Source organism: Coregonus clupeaformis, chromosome 10 (genome assembly GCF_020615455.1).
Source record: "Coregonus clupeaformis isolate EN_2021a chromosome 10, ASM2061545v1, whole genome shotgun sequence".
NCBI lineage: Eukaryota > Metazoa > Chordata > Actinopteri > Salmoniformes > Salmonidae > Coregonus > Coregonus clupeaformis.
The window spans coordinates 52,782,906-52,797,025 of record NC_059201.1 but is presented as its reverse complement, the minus strand read 5'-3'; the positions used below and the strand labels follow the sequence as shown (position 1 = coordinate 52,797,025).

General features: G+C 47.8%; 1 protein-coding gene across 1 annotated transcript in view; it reads right to left on the bottom strand.

Annotated features, from left to right (window-relative positions):
- The window catches only part of LOC121575522 (limbin-like), a 28,992-nt gene extending 14,958 nt beyond the window's left edge, over positions 1 to 14,034 (bottom strand). The window contains exons 1-11 of the mRNA XM_041888676.2: positions 13,546 to 14,034; positions 13,355 to 13,424; positions 12,945 to 13,135; positions 12,693 to 12,749; positions 12,333 to 12,519; positions 11,846 to 11,946; positions 11,663 to 11,728; positions 11,311 to 11,445; positions 10,812 to 10,951; positions 869 to 1,193; positions 313 to 552 (exon numbers count right to left, since the gene is read on the bottom strand). Of these exons, the coding sequence (XP_041744610.1) occupies positions 313 to 552; positions 869 to 1,193; positions 10,812 to 10,951; positions 11,311 to 11,445; positions 11,663 to 11,728; positions 11,846 to 11,946; positions 12,333 to 12,519; positions 12,693 to 12,749; positions 12,945 to 13,135; positions 13,355 to 13,424; positions 13,546 to 13,812 (1,779 nt within the window). The 5' untranslated portion in view covers positions 13,813 to 14,034. The remainder of the gene's footprint in view (positions 1 to 312; positions 553 to 868; positions 1,194 to 10,811; positions 10,952 to 11,310; positions 11,446 to 11,662; positions 11,729 to 11,845; positions 11,947 to 12,332; positions 12,520 to 12,692; positions 12,750 to 12,944; positions 13,136 to 13,354; positions 13,425 to 13,545) is intronic.
- Between the last annotated feature and the right edge of the window lie 86 nt (positions 14,035 to 14,120).

Genomic DNA, 14,120 nt, shown 5'->3' with positions numbered 1-14,120 from the left:
AGATGAGAGGACATAAAATGAGAAGAGATTAGATGAGAGGACATCAAATGAGAAGAGATTACATGAGAGGACATCAAATGAGAAGAGATTAGATGAGATGAGAAGAAATGAGAGGCACAACTAGTTTTCCCTTATCACAGTATTTCCCCTTGACTTTCCCATTTAGCCCAAAACAACTTTCAGGGATACACACAGCGAAACATTGCTGAAAACTATTGCTGAGGTAGCTCATACCTGAACATTTACGTTGTCTGTTTCAAAGTGTTTCCTCCTTTCTGTTCCTACTGAACGGGACCATTTTCACTAGCTCACCTGATAGGCAAAGTAGTCATGCAGGAGACTCCTGGCCTCGGTCTTCTCCAGCTCGCCCATCCTGGTGGCTTCCTCCAGCTCTTCTGAGAAGATCTTGTGCAACTCCACTCTCCTCCACTCCACTATCTGCCTTTGGACCTTGGCAGAGGCCTCCTCGTGTCTCACCAGCAGGGTGCGCTGGAGCTGACTCTGGTTCAGCTTGTGGAGCTTCTCCAGGAGGACACTGCATTGGAGGAGCTCCTGGAGAATCAACCAGAATCAACCAGACCTGTGTCAAATATAAGTGTGAAATACTTGAAGGGCACTTGAGTTAGCCTATCCAGTGCCATGGAGAGCTACTGGTTGTGCAGGCTTTTGCTCCAGCCCACCACCAATACACCTGCTTCAAATAATCACCTAACCATAGTCTTGACCATAATGAGCTAAATCAGATGTTTAAGCACAGGGCTGGAGTTGTAACTCCATCTGTGCCCGTAGGCTCCATTTATGGCCTGTTTAACCACATTGCTCTCTACCTCTGCCAGTGGTTTTTGATTGATAATAGCCACTACAGTACCTGTTGGTCAGAGTGTTGAAACAGCACCTCTGCCCGGGCCTTCTCCTGGGCCTCCCTGCGATGCGCCGCCTCCATCTGCTCCCGGGTCTCCAGGTTACACTGGGCAGCCAGGGTTGCCATGCGTGCCATGTGCTCCTCCTTCAGCTTGCCCTCCATGCCCATCAGCTGGCCGTGGAGCACGCTCAGTAGGCGCTGCTCGGCCTGCTGGGACATGTGGTTCTGGGAGCGCAGCGCGGCCAGCAGGGCTGCGATCACATCTTTGTACATCTGGACCCGACTGCTCTCCAGGCTGGAGGTGGCTCGCAGCAGGCTGGACATCTCCAGGCTGTGAGGTGTCAGATATATGTTTTAAAGTTTTATCTGACTTTTCCACTTTATCGTTCATCAACACGTAGTTTCCTGCAGTCAAATGACCAAATCGTCCTCTAGTGGCCTCATGGGTGGAATATTGTTAATATTTTTCATAATTTCATATATAATAAACATTATTATATTAATTTTTTTGAAAATTCTGTGTTTCTATGTCAAACTGTTTTGCTATAATTCAGTCCTCTGTGATGTATATAAAGTGTAATATTGGGATGCAAACTCAAAATGGAGTACATTTAAACTCTATATCATGGTACGTGTCTTCTTTAAAAAAAAGTCCATAACCATGTGTGTTAGGAGTATTCTTTTGTTTCAAAGTAGATTTGTTTAAGACTACCAAGCAACACCCTGAGTGACCCTGATTTAGCCCACTGCAGTAAAAGGTTGATGCAGACAGGTATAATGCCAGTGTTTCCTATATATTCATTTACCACCGGCGGGCCACCATTACTAAAACGTGTCCATTACTAAATATAATACTTTTTCGGATGGTACAACATTTTCAGTTTAAACTTAAACGACTAAAACCAGACATAAAGTATGTAGTAAAGGTAATAGAGTTATATATTTTTAAATAAGATCATCTTTGAGAACTAACTGTAAGGGATCGGGGTTTGGCGGGGTCTAGACAGAGTCTGACACTTCCCCGATCTACAGAGAGGGGGAGTCATCAGACTCGATCTGGTTCACCTGAGTTCTGAGCACACCTGTCAGTAATTAGTGTAGGATTTAAGGTGTGCTCAGAGGTTCAGTCGGTGCGAGGTATTGTTCCATTGTGACTTGCTAAGCGTTTTGTTCCGAGAGAGAGAGAAAGTTTGTTGTTTTTTATTTCCCGTGTATCCGACCTGTGCCTTGTTGTTTGACTCCCCGAATTGCTTAATCCTCTACTTGTCTACCCCAGTGATTACCGTTCTCTGATCCTGTGCCTGTGACCTCGACTACGACTAAGCCCGCTCCTTTAGTACCTCTGCCTGTCTATGCCTGGCCCGGTTTTGACCACAGCCCGCCCGACCACGATTAAGCTATTCCCTTGTCTGTACTCTAATAAAGCATCACTATTCTGCGATTGGATCTTACCACTCTGTCCGAGTATTCATTACAGAATACCTCGCCATTACCATGGATCCAGCGGAATTACAGAGGCGATGGGAGATCCAGGAGAAACGGATGGATGAACTCCTACAGCTACTCCACGCTGGTGCGGCTGAAGGCACCACACCGAGCACGGTCAGTCCTCGTCATGCACCTCCGATTTCCCTACCTACAAGGTACGACGGGGAACCTGGCAAATGTCAGGGGTTTCTACTCCAGACGTCCCTGTATATGTCATATAATCGTACTATGTTTTCCGATGACCGTAGCAGGGTGGATTTAATGATTTCTCTGCTAACGGGAAGAGCACTGGATTGGGCTACTGCGCTTTGGGCAGCTGAGGTCCCCGAGCTGAATGCGGAAGTTCAGTTCAAGAGACTGTTTCAAGAGGTGTTCGACCACCCAGTATCTGGGCGTAGTGTGGGAGACCAACTATGCGAACTTCAGCAGGGCCGTCGCACAGTAACCGACTACGCTGTAGAGTTCCGTACTATAGCAGCCGGTAGCGGATGGAGCGAGACTGCTTTGCTCACAGTTTTCCGAAGAGGGCTGCGCAAGGACGTACAGACTGAGTTGGCTTGTCGAGGAGATATCACTGTGCTACATGAGTTTATCAAAATAGCCATTTCTATTGATAATCTTATAGTGCAACACAAGGCATCCACAGTTCGGGAGCCCTCGATCACTGGTCCTATGCAATCGACAGAGCGGAGGAGAGAATCTGAGGAGGAATCTATGCAACTGGGACGGTCACCTCTACAAGGGTCGGTGAGACAACAACGTCGGCAGGACGGACTATGCCTGTATTGTGGTCAGTCGGGTCATTTCGTTCGTCAATGTCCGGTACGACCTAACCATACCCCAGGATATCGCCTCGGAACTGGCAAACCGGTGAGTGAGACTCCCGTTTTGAACATTACATCTAAACAAATGTATGTACCTGTTACCTTATCTGTCGGAGAGAAAGTGCGCAGGTTGGAAGGACTTATTGATTCCGGAGCGGCGGCCAGCTTTCTGGATATGGGTCTTGCTGAGGAGTTGGGAGTTCAACTTATCCCAATTCAACCTCCCCTGCGAGTCAACGCGCTAGACGGTGAGCCCATGGGCACTGGGTTCATTACGCACCGTACCGGGGAGATGAAGTTACAAGTGGGCTCTCTGCACCATGAGAACATCATTCTGTTCGTCATCTCCGCTCCACGGGAGCCGCTAGTCCTCGGCCACCCCTGGCTCGTTACCCATGATCCGGTCATCTCCTGGAAAGCTGGCGATATCACGGCTTGGAGTGAGGTATGTAGGGCTGAGTGCCTCATTTTACCTTGCAAAACGTCTACTGTGGAGGATGCGAAGGGTGCGGTGTCTACTGTTGTTCCTACAGAGTACCAGGATTACGCGCCGGTGTTCTCCAAGGAGAGGGCTACCGTGTTACCACCGCATCGGGCCTGGGATTGTGCAATTGACCTGCTATCCGGGGCTACACTTCCTCGCGGACGAATCTACCCTTTGTCACAGCCGGAACGGGAATCAATGAGCAAGTATATTGACGAGGCACTTCAGCAAGGGGCCATTCGCCCATCTACGTCTCCAGCGGCATCCAGTTTTTTTTTGTTAAGAAAAGGGATGGCGGACTGCGTCCCTTGTATAGACTATCGAGGTTTGAACGATATCACCATTAAAAATCGTTACCCCCTTCCTTTGATTCCAGCAGCCCTCGAGCAGGTGGGGCAGGCCTCCATCTACAGTAAACTGGACCTCAGGAGTGCGTACAATCTGGTGCACATTAGAGAGGGGGATGAATGGAAGACCGCCTTCATCACCCATCGAGGACATTATGAATATTGTGTCATGCCCTATGGACTTACTAACGCGCCCTCGGTGTTCCAGGCGTTCATGAATGACATTTTTAGGGACTTCAATCAATCAATCAATCAATTTTATTTTATATAGCCCTTCTTACATCAGCTAATATCTCGAAGTGCTGTACAGAAACCCAGCCTAAAACCCCAAACAGCTAGTAATGCAGGTGTAGAAGCACGGTGGCTAGGAAAAACTCCCTAGAAAGGCAAAACCTAGGAAGAAACCTAGAGAGGAACCAGGCTATGAGGGGTGGCCAGTCCTCTTCTGGCTGTGCCGGGTGGAGATTATAACAGAACCATGCCAAGATGTTCAAAAATGTTAATAAGTGACAAGCATGGTCAAATAATAATCAGGAATAAATCTCAGTTGGCTTTTCATAGCCGATCATTAGAGTTTAAAACAGCAGGTCTGGGACAGGTAGGGGTTCCATAACCGCAGGCAGAACAGTTTAAACTGGAATAGGAGCAAGGCCAGGCGGACTGGGGACAGCAAGGAGTCACCACGGCCGGTAGTCCCGACGTATGGTCCTAGGGCTCAGGTCTCTCAGTTGGCTTTTCATAGCCGATCATTTAGAGTTGAAAACAGCAGGTCTGGGACAGGTAGGGGTTTCGTAGCCGCAGGCAGAACAGTTGAAACTGGAATAGCAGCAAGGCCAGGCGGACTGGGGACAGCAAGGTGTCATCATGCCCGGTAGTCCTGACGTATGGTCCTAGGGCTCAGGTTCTCAGAGAGAAAGAGAGAACGAGAGAATTAGAGAGAGCATACTTAAATTCACACAGGACACTGGATAAGACAGGAGAAGTACTCCAGGTATAACCAACTAACCCCAGCCCCCCGACACATAAACTACTGCAGCATAAATACTGGAGGCTGAGACAGGAGCGGTCCGGAGACACTGTGGCCCCATCCGAAGAAACCCCGGACAGGGCCAAACAGGAAGGATATAACCCCACCCACTCCGCCAAAGCACAGCCCCCGCACCACTAGAGGGATATCCCCAACCACCAACTTACAATCCTGAGACAAGGCCGAGTATAGCCCACAGAGGTCTCCACCACAGCACAAACCAAGGGGGGGCGCCAACCCAGACAGGAAGATCACGTCAGTAACTCAACCCACTCAAGTGACGCACCCCTCCCAGGGACGGCATGAAAGAGCACCAGCAAGCCAGTGACTCAGCCCCTGCAACAGGGTTAGAGGCAGAGAACCCCAGTGGAGAGGGGAACCGGCCCGGCAGAGACAGCAAGGGCTGTTCGTTGCTCCAGCCTTTCCGTTCACCTTCACACTCCTGGGCCAGACTACACTCAATCATATGACCTACTGAAGAGATAAGTCTTCAGTAAAGACTTAAAGGTTGAGACCGAGTCTGCGTCTCTCACATGGGTAGGCAGACTGTTCCATAAAAATGGAGATCTATAGGAGAAAGCCCTGCCTCCCGCTGTTTGCTTAGAAATTCTAGGGACAATTAGGAGGCCTGCGTCTTGTGACCGTAGCGTACGTATTGGTATGTACGGCAGGACCAACTCGGAAAGATAGGTAGGAGCAAGCCCATGTAACGCTTTATAGGTTAACAGTAAAACCTTGAAATCAGCCCTTGCCTTAACAGGAAGCCAGTGTAGGGAAGCTAGCACTGGAGTAATATGATCAAATTTCTTGGTTCTAGTCAGGATTCTAGCAGCCGTATTTAGCACTAACTGAAGTTTATTTAGTGCTTTATCCGGGTAGCCGGAAAATAGAGCATTGCAGTAGTCTAATCTAGAAGTAACAAATGCATGGATTAATTTTTTCTGCATCATTTTTGGACAGAAAATTTCTGATTTTTGCAATGTTACGTAGATGGAAAAAAGCTGTCCTTGAAACAGTCTTGATATGTTCGTCAAAAGAGAGATCAGGGTCAAGAGTAACGCCTAGGTCCTTCACAGTTTTATTTGAGACGACTTTACAACCATCAAGATGAATTGTCAGATTTAACAGAAGATCTCTTTGTTTCTTGGGACCTAGTACAAGCATCTCTGTTTTGTCCGAGTTTAAAAGTAAAAAGTTTTCAGCCATCCACTTCCTTATGTCTGAAACACAGGCTTCTAGCGAGGGCAATTTTGGGGCTTCACCATGCTTCATTGAAATGTACAGCTGTGTGTCATCCGCATAGCAGTGAAAGTTAACATTATGTTTTCGAATAACATCCCCAAGAGGTAAAATATATAGTGAAAACAATAGTGGTCCTAAAACGGAACCTTGAGGAACACCGAAATGTACAGTTGATTTGTCGGAGGACAGACCATTCACAGAGACAAACTGATATCTTTCCGACAGGTAGGATCTAAACCAGGCCAGAACTTGTCCGTGTAGACCAATTTGGGTTTCCAGTCTCTCCAAAAGAATGTGGTGATCGATGGTGTCAAAGGCAGCACTAAGGTCTAGTAGCACGAGGACAGATGCAGAGCCTCGGTCTGACGCCATTAAAAGGTCATTTACCACCTTCACAAGTGCAGTCTCAGTGCTATGATGGGGTCTAAAACCAGACTGAAGCATTTCGTATACATTGTTTGTCTTCAGAAAGGCAGTGAGTTGCTGCGCAACAGCTTTTTCTAAAATGGCGGAGTGGGTGGGGTTATATCCTTCCTGTTTGGCCCTGTCCGGGGGTTTCTTCGGATGGGGCCACAGTGTCTCCGGACCGAAACTTGATTGATCGTTTCGTCATAGTGTACATTGATGACATCCTAATCTACTCTAACTCTCTGAGTGAACATGTGTCCCATGTACGACAGGTTCTGGACCGACTCCGCCAACACTCTCTGTTCGTGAAGGCCGAGAAGAGTGAGTTCCATGTCACGACGATTTCCTTCCTTGGGGCCATACTCACTCCCGACGGGGTAAGACTGGATGAATCCAAGGTACAAGCTGTACGAGACTGGCCTCAACCCCAGACGGTGAAAGAGCTTCAGAGATTCTTGGGGTTTGCCAATTACTATAGACGGTTCGTGCGTAATTTCAGCACCACCGCAGCTCCCCTGTCGGCGATGACCAGCCACAAGGGGCGTGGTCTGAAATGGACAGAGGGGGCAGTGCGGGCTATTGAGACATTGAAACAACGATTTACCACCGTCCCCATTTTATGTCAGCCGGATCCTACCTTGCCGTTCATCGTGGAGGTGGACGCCTCGGAGGTTGGAGTTGGAGACGTGCTATCCCAGCGCCAAGGTGAGCCGCCCAAATCACGACCCTGTGCTTTTTTTTCGAAGAAGCTGAATCCGGCCGAGCAGAACTACGACGTGGGAAATCGTGAATTACTGGCGGTGAAGTTAGCACTGGAGGAGTGGAGACATTGGCTGGAGGGAGCAGCTCATCCGTTCCAAGTGCTCACAGACCACCGCAATCTGGAGTATCTTCACAGTGCTAAACGACTGAACTCCCGACAGGCAAGGTGGTCTTTGTTCTTCAACCGTTTTCAATTCACTGTCTCTTATATTCCCGGGTCCAAGAATTGTAAGGCGGACGCGCTTTCCCGACGGTTCGAGCGCGCGGACAGACCGGGTTGAACCAGAACCTATCCTCCCCCATGAGTTGCCGTGCTGGTCCTGTGAGGTGGGCTATCGATGACACGATTCAGGAGAGCCTACAAGCGGAACCAGCCCCTCCAGAAACCCCGGTGTCGAAGGTGTTTGTACCAGCTCCGCTTCGACCTCAACTTATGGAATGGTGCCACACGTCGCTAGGATCTGGTCATCCCGGAATCACTCGAACTACCCGACTCATCAGTCGAAAATACTGGTGGGATTCCCTCACAGATGACGTCCGAGACTACGTATTATCCTGCCCAGTATGTGCTCAGTCCAAGGCGCCTCGAGCACTACCGGAGGGTAAGCTGATGCCATTGCCAACTCCTCAACGACCCTGGTCGCACATTGCGATGGACTTTGTTACCGACCTACCAGAATCAGAGGGCCATACTGTAATTCTCGTGGTCATCGATCGATTCTCAAAGATGTGTCGGTTAGTACCCATGACCCGTTTACCTAACGCCACTCAGATGGCGGAGACTATATTTAACCAGGTGTTCCGGCAGTTTGGTGTTCCAGAGGATATTGTTTCCGACCGGGGACCCCAGTTCGTATCCCGGGTTTGGAAGGCCTTCTGCGAACGCTTGGGCATCTCGGTGAGCCTCACCTCCGGATATCATCCCCAGGCCAATGGGCAGACAGAACGGCTCAACCAGGAAATTGGGAAGTATCTACGGCAACAATGTTCGCGGCAGCCGCAAGAGTGGAGCCGATTCCTTCCTTGGGTAGAGTATGCTCAGAACTCACTCATTCACACCTCCCTACGTCTAACGCCCTTTCAGTGTGTTCTAGGGTATCAACCACCCCTGTTCCTGTGGGATACCGCACCCGGGATGGTACCGGCGGTGGACGAGTGGTTCCGTCGGAGTGCGCAGGTCTGGGAGACGGCCCATCAACATCTCAGTCAAGCCTCACAGCAGCAAAAGACCTATGCCGACCGACGCCGGAGACCTACTCCCACTTATCAAACCGGGCAACGAGTGTGGCTGTCTACCCGAGACCTGCGGTTCCGACGGAGCTGCAAGAAGCTCCAACCCAGGTACATTGGTCCCTTCAAAGTACAGAGACGTATTAACCCTGTCACCTACCGTCTGTTAATCCCTCGACAATACAGGATAAACCCTACGTTCCACGTCTCCCTGTTGAAACCTGTCCATTATAGCCCTATGTATCCACCAATCGCTCAACAACCTACTACACCACCTTTGGAGGATGAACAGGACACCACCTATACAGTCCACGAGATACTGGAGTCAAGACGGAGACGAGGGGGCATCGAATATCTCGTGGACTGGGAGGGATATGGACCGGAGGAACGATCCTGGGTTCCTGCTAAGGACATACTAGACCCCGCTCTCAAGGCCACTTTCCACGCTGAACACCCAGATCATCCCGGACCCCGACCCAGAGGAAGACCACCCGGTAGAGGTAGAAGGCCGTCAGGAGCCGGCCCTGGGGAGGGGGATACTGTAAGGGATCGGGGGTTGGCTGGGTCTAGACAGAGTCTGACACTTCCCCGATCTACAGAGAGGGGGAGTCATCAGACTCGATCTGGTTCACCTGAGTTCTGAGCACACCTGTCAGTAATTAGTGTAGGATTTAAGGTGTGCTCAGAGGTTCAGTCGGTGCGAGGTATTGTTCCATTGTGACTTGCTAAGCGTTTTGTTCCGAGAGAGAGAGAAAGTTTGTTGTTTTTGATTACCCGTGTATCCGACCTGTGCCTTGTTGTTTGACTCCCCGAATTGCTTAATCCTCTACTTGTCTACCCCAGTGATTACCGTTCTCTGATCCTGTGCCTGTGACCTCGACTACGACTAAGCCCGCTCCTTTGGTACCTCTGCCTGTCTATGCCTGGCCCGGTTTTGACCACAGCCCGCCCGACCACGATTAAGCTATTCCCTTGTCTGTACTCTAATAAAGCATCGCTATTCTGCGATTGGATCTTACCACTCTGTCCGAGTATTCATTACACTAACAACCACCAGAATAAAAACCCGACAGTCAGGGAGTATAAAAATGTCCCAAAATGTCAAGGGGCCCCCATTGATTGTCTTATAATATTTGAGTCACTCGGATAGCATAGAATTGCAGGAAATGTTCTTTAAAACTGATTATTTTAATTGAATGTTAATTTCTCTACCATAAACCGCCTCCAATGTCGTTTTAGAGAATTTGGCAGTACGTCCAACTGGCCTCACAACCGCAGACCACATGTAACCACGCCAGCCCAGGACCTCCACATCCGGCTTCTTCACCTGCGGGATCGTCTGAGACCAGCCACCCAAACAGCTGATGAAACTGCTGTGGGTTTGCACAATCAAATAATTTCTGCACAAACTGTCAGAAACCGTCTCAGGGAAGCTCATCTTTGTGCTCGTCGTCCTTACCAGGGTCTTGACCTGACTGCAGCTCAGCGTCGTAACCAACTTCAGTGGGCAAATGCTTACCTTCGATGGCCAATGACACACTTGAGAAGTGTGCTCTTCATGGATGAATCCTGGTTTCAACTGTAACGGGCAGATGGCAGACAGCGTGTATGGTGTTGTGTGGGCGAGCGGTTTGCTGATGTCAACGTTGTGAACAGAGTGCCCCATGGTGGCGGTGGGGTTATGGTTCTTCCATGGCCTGTATACTCACCAGACATGTCACCCATTGAGCATGTTTGGGATGCTCCGGATCATCGTGTACGACAGCGTGTTCCAGTTCCCGCCAGTATGCAGCAACTTCGCACAGCCATTGAAGAGGATCGGGACAACATTCCACAGGCCACAATCAACAGCCTGATCAACTCTATGCGAAGGAGATGTGTCGCGCTGCATGAGGCAAATGGTGGTCACACCAGATACGGACTGGTTTTCTGATCCACGCCCCTACATTTTTTTGACTGATTTCCTTATATGAACTGTAACTCAGTAAAATCTTTGTAATTGTTGCATGCTGCGTTTATATTTTTGTTCAGTGTACATAACACAGTTCCTACGCCTAGAGTTTAAGACATAATAAAACCTCATATATGCTTATGATAAGTAATAAAACAGTATATATTTTGGCGTTTCCATACTCACTTCTCCAGAGCTTGATACATGTTCTGAGGGTCTTCCAGCACCATGATGTCCACCATCTTGTCCTCGAATGCCGCCTCTTCTTTGGTCGTCTCGCTCATGTTGCATACTGCATACTCAGGGTCTGAATCACCTCGCTTTTTCTTTGGGAATGACAGACATACAAAGAGAAATAGCAACAATCTCTGTACTGTGGACTGTTTACTGTGGACTGTTTTCAAATAGAACAAAAAAAATCGTAGTCAATGAACAAGAGGAGAAATATCTTTAAAATAATCTTTAAAATAAAATACAAAAGAGAGTCAATTTGTTCACTTTTTATTGGTTTCATTGTTGTTTTTTGCCACGGCTGTGTGGCTAACAAGCAGCCATATCTGTTTGTGCTGTCTTGCCTACTCCATTGCTGTCATTGTCACACAGCAATGGAGTTGGCAGGACATCACAAACAGATCTGGGACTCAGGCTAGCTAATAGTGGTGAGGTTATAATAACAACGTCTTACCCTTCGCTCCAGGGAGTATTTCCTGGCTCGGGCACATATCAGGTTCATGGCCAGAAATCCCAGGGACAGCAGCAACAAGGACAGAAAGAATCCACCAACAAACCCAGCAAAATGGACACAGTGATTGGGGTAAATCTGAAAGTGTATAGTGAGATTAGGTCATATTCATCAATATTCACTTAATATATGAAATAGAGAAAGAAATTACTATCAGGGGCATGGACAATACTGTAATCTGATTACTGTGATGAAATGTATGTAAGGTTTAGCATTGTAAACGCAGCAGTATTTTGAGCATGATTATCAACCAACATCACATTGATAAACTAAGCAATGAAGGCTTCAAGGTTACCTTGTCCGTGGAGTTAACTCTCAGTGTCAAATTAGCCACCACCGGACCAAACATATTGACGTCATTCTGTGGAGCGAGAGTAACAGTATACATTACCCTAGAATAATGCCTATGTACAGCAATGTTGCTGCTTTGGCAATACAAAACAGAGCATGAGAAAAAGGGACAAGGTGTTTGCGGTACCAGTGAAGCATTGGAGAAGGTTAGGAAGGCAGGAAGGTCCAGAATTTCACTCTTGTGAACCTTGATGAGGGCAGTATACGTCACAACGTACTGAGATCCTGCTGCAGAAACACAACCAAAACAACAATGATATTAACTATGGTTGGAAATATTGAGTAAAAAGCTAATACAATAATTTTAACAATGGTCATAATAACTCCAATTGGATAAGTTCAGGTGCCACAGCCTCTGTTCTGTCGCATGGAGCCTGGGTCATGTTCAGTGGCGTACACTGTAGCAAAACAAACTGAAAATCAGTGCTTCTTATTCAGTTCAGGCAGTATCTCCCTGTTTCAAATGTAGGCTATTTTCTCATTTTGTGCATACTGAACACAACCCTGGTGATCTTACTGCCTTCCTGACTGATTGACAGACAGACTGACTGCCTTCCTGTCAGACTGACTGACGGACAGACTGATGAGACACATTTCTCATGACTCTTGTGTACCTGACAGTGAGTCGATTGTGAAGGTCTGGAAGCCTTTCTCCACCACCATCCCCCCACTCTGCAGGGGTGCTATCCCAGAGACCGAGTCTCTGATGGCCAGCTGGGAAAGGTTGGTGCCCCATGGAGGCCCAATGTTGTGGATGAGCAGGAAGAACGTCAGATGGGGGAACTCGGTACCTGCATCCACCTGTGTCCCAAAGGAGCATATAGAACACATGGTATATGAGGGCACATTGTACTGTATATGAGGACATGAGACACATGCCGCATTGGGAAAACCTATACACTACTAGATATCAAGTCTATCCGAACAGTAAAGAGCAATGCAAGACCATCCTCTACAGAATCTACATGACTTACTTGGGCACATTTGTGAAATTTGAGTCCAAAAGCTGATGGCTCTGCAGCACTTTGAATCTGAAAGAAAATACAAAGTAAACACGTTTTTCTGTTTCACAAAAGCATGGGATGGAAAATTGTCCCATTATGTTCTATTAGGACTTTTGACCGACTCCCCTGGACTATGTCTCTGTGTGTGTGTGTGTGTGTGTGTGTGTGTGTGTGTGTGTGTGTGTGTGTGTGTGTGTGTGTGTTCCATGCGTGTGTACCTACCTGAGGCAGAGTGTGACCAGTGATGTATCTGGTGAGACTGCTCCTGCGGCTCCGGGCCCTATGCTGCATGATGTTGGCCAGGTGGCTTAAGGAGGCGTAGAGGGACTGGCCCCCAGGGCCGGCTGGGGCCACAGAACGAAGAGGACCCTCTTCAGCACAGAAAGCCAAGGGCCCACATGGCCCTGGTTGCCCTGTGAAGTAACATTGGCTAACATACAATAGTGTACAGTAACAGTACAGTACACATAGTTCTGATGACACAGTGGGTTAGAGCAAATTTAACAGTGTAACCGGTGGAATTACTGTCATAGGCTACTTGCGGTTGAGAAGGCCATGTCACTTTTGATGTTATACCCTTATTGTTACCCTAGGGATGATACAAATGTTGCTGAATACATAAAATAACAAACCATCCATCTTCTTCAAACTCGGCTCTGCTGATTTTCCACCAGGGTCATGTTGAAATGGTCTAGGAGAGTCCTGTTGAAGGGGAAACATAGTGAAAAACAAAACCTGGTCAACGACTGCATAGCAGGCAGACAGATATAGATGTACAACCCTTGCAATAGGACAGGCACAGAAATAAGGGAATTGGACTCACTCTTGGTCGACCATTTCCAAACGCGTTCTGTCGAGTTCCCGATGACAGTAGAGAGATGTAACAGAACGCGGAATGTACGTTGTTGCTGTCCCCCATGATAGCGGAATGGTATGGATTTTCATGATGGCTTACATTATGGAACCCATACGAATGAAAAGGGCAGTGTTGTAGACACTGTATCCAAAATATAGGCCTATATTCTAGTTGAAAATAGAAGAAAATAGTGCATACAGTGACTACCTTCACGAGGAAATGTACCTGAAGCATTCGTTTGTTCTAAAACTTTCACTACATTCCCGAAATCCGTTACATTTTGCATCCTCTTGCTACTGTTTTAGACAATGGAAACATTGTCATTGTTCACTGATAACACGAAATTGTGTTACAACATATCTAAAAAGGTGGCATGCAAAAGAGAAAAAAATAGCAGGCGAAACAGTTTCTCGACTGTAAAAACATAGGTCATGGAAATGGGTCATCCAAACTTCCTTGAAGACTTTCCCAAAACTATGAAGAAAGGGGCAAGCTCCACCCCTAAATGTCTTGCGTTTCGTCAAATCTGTTCAATGATTGGT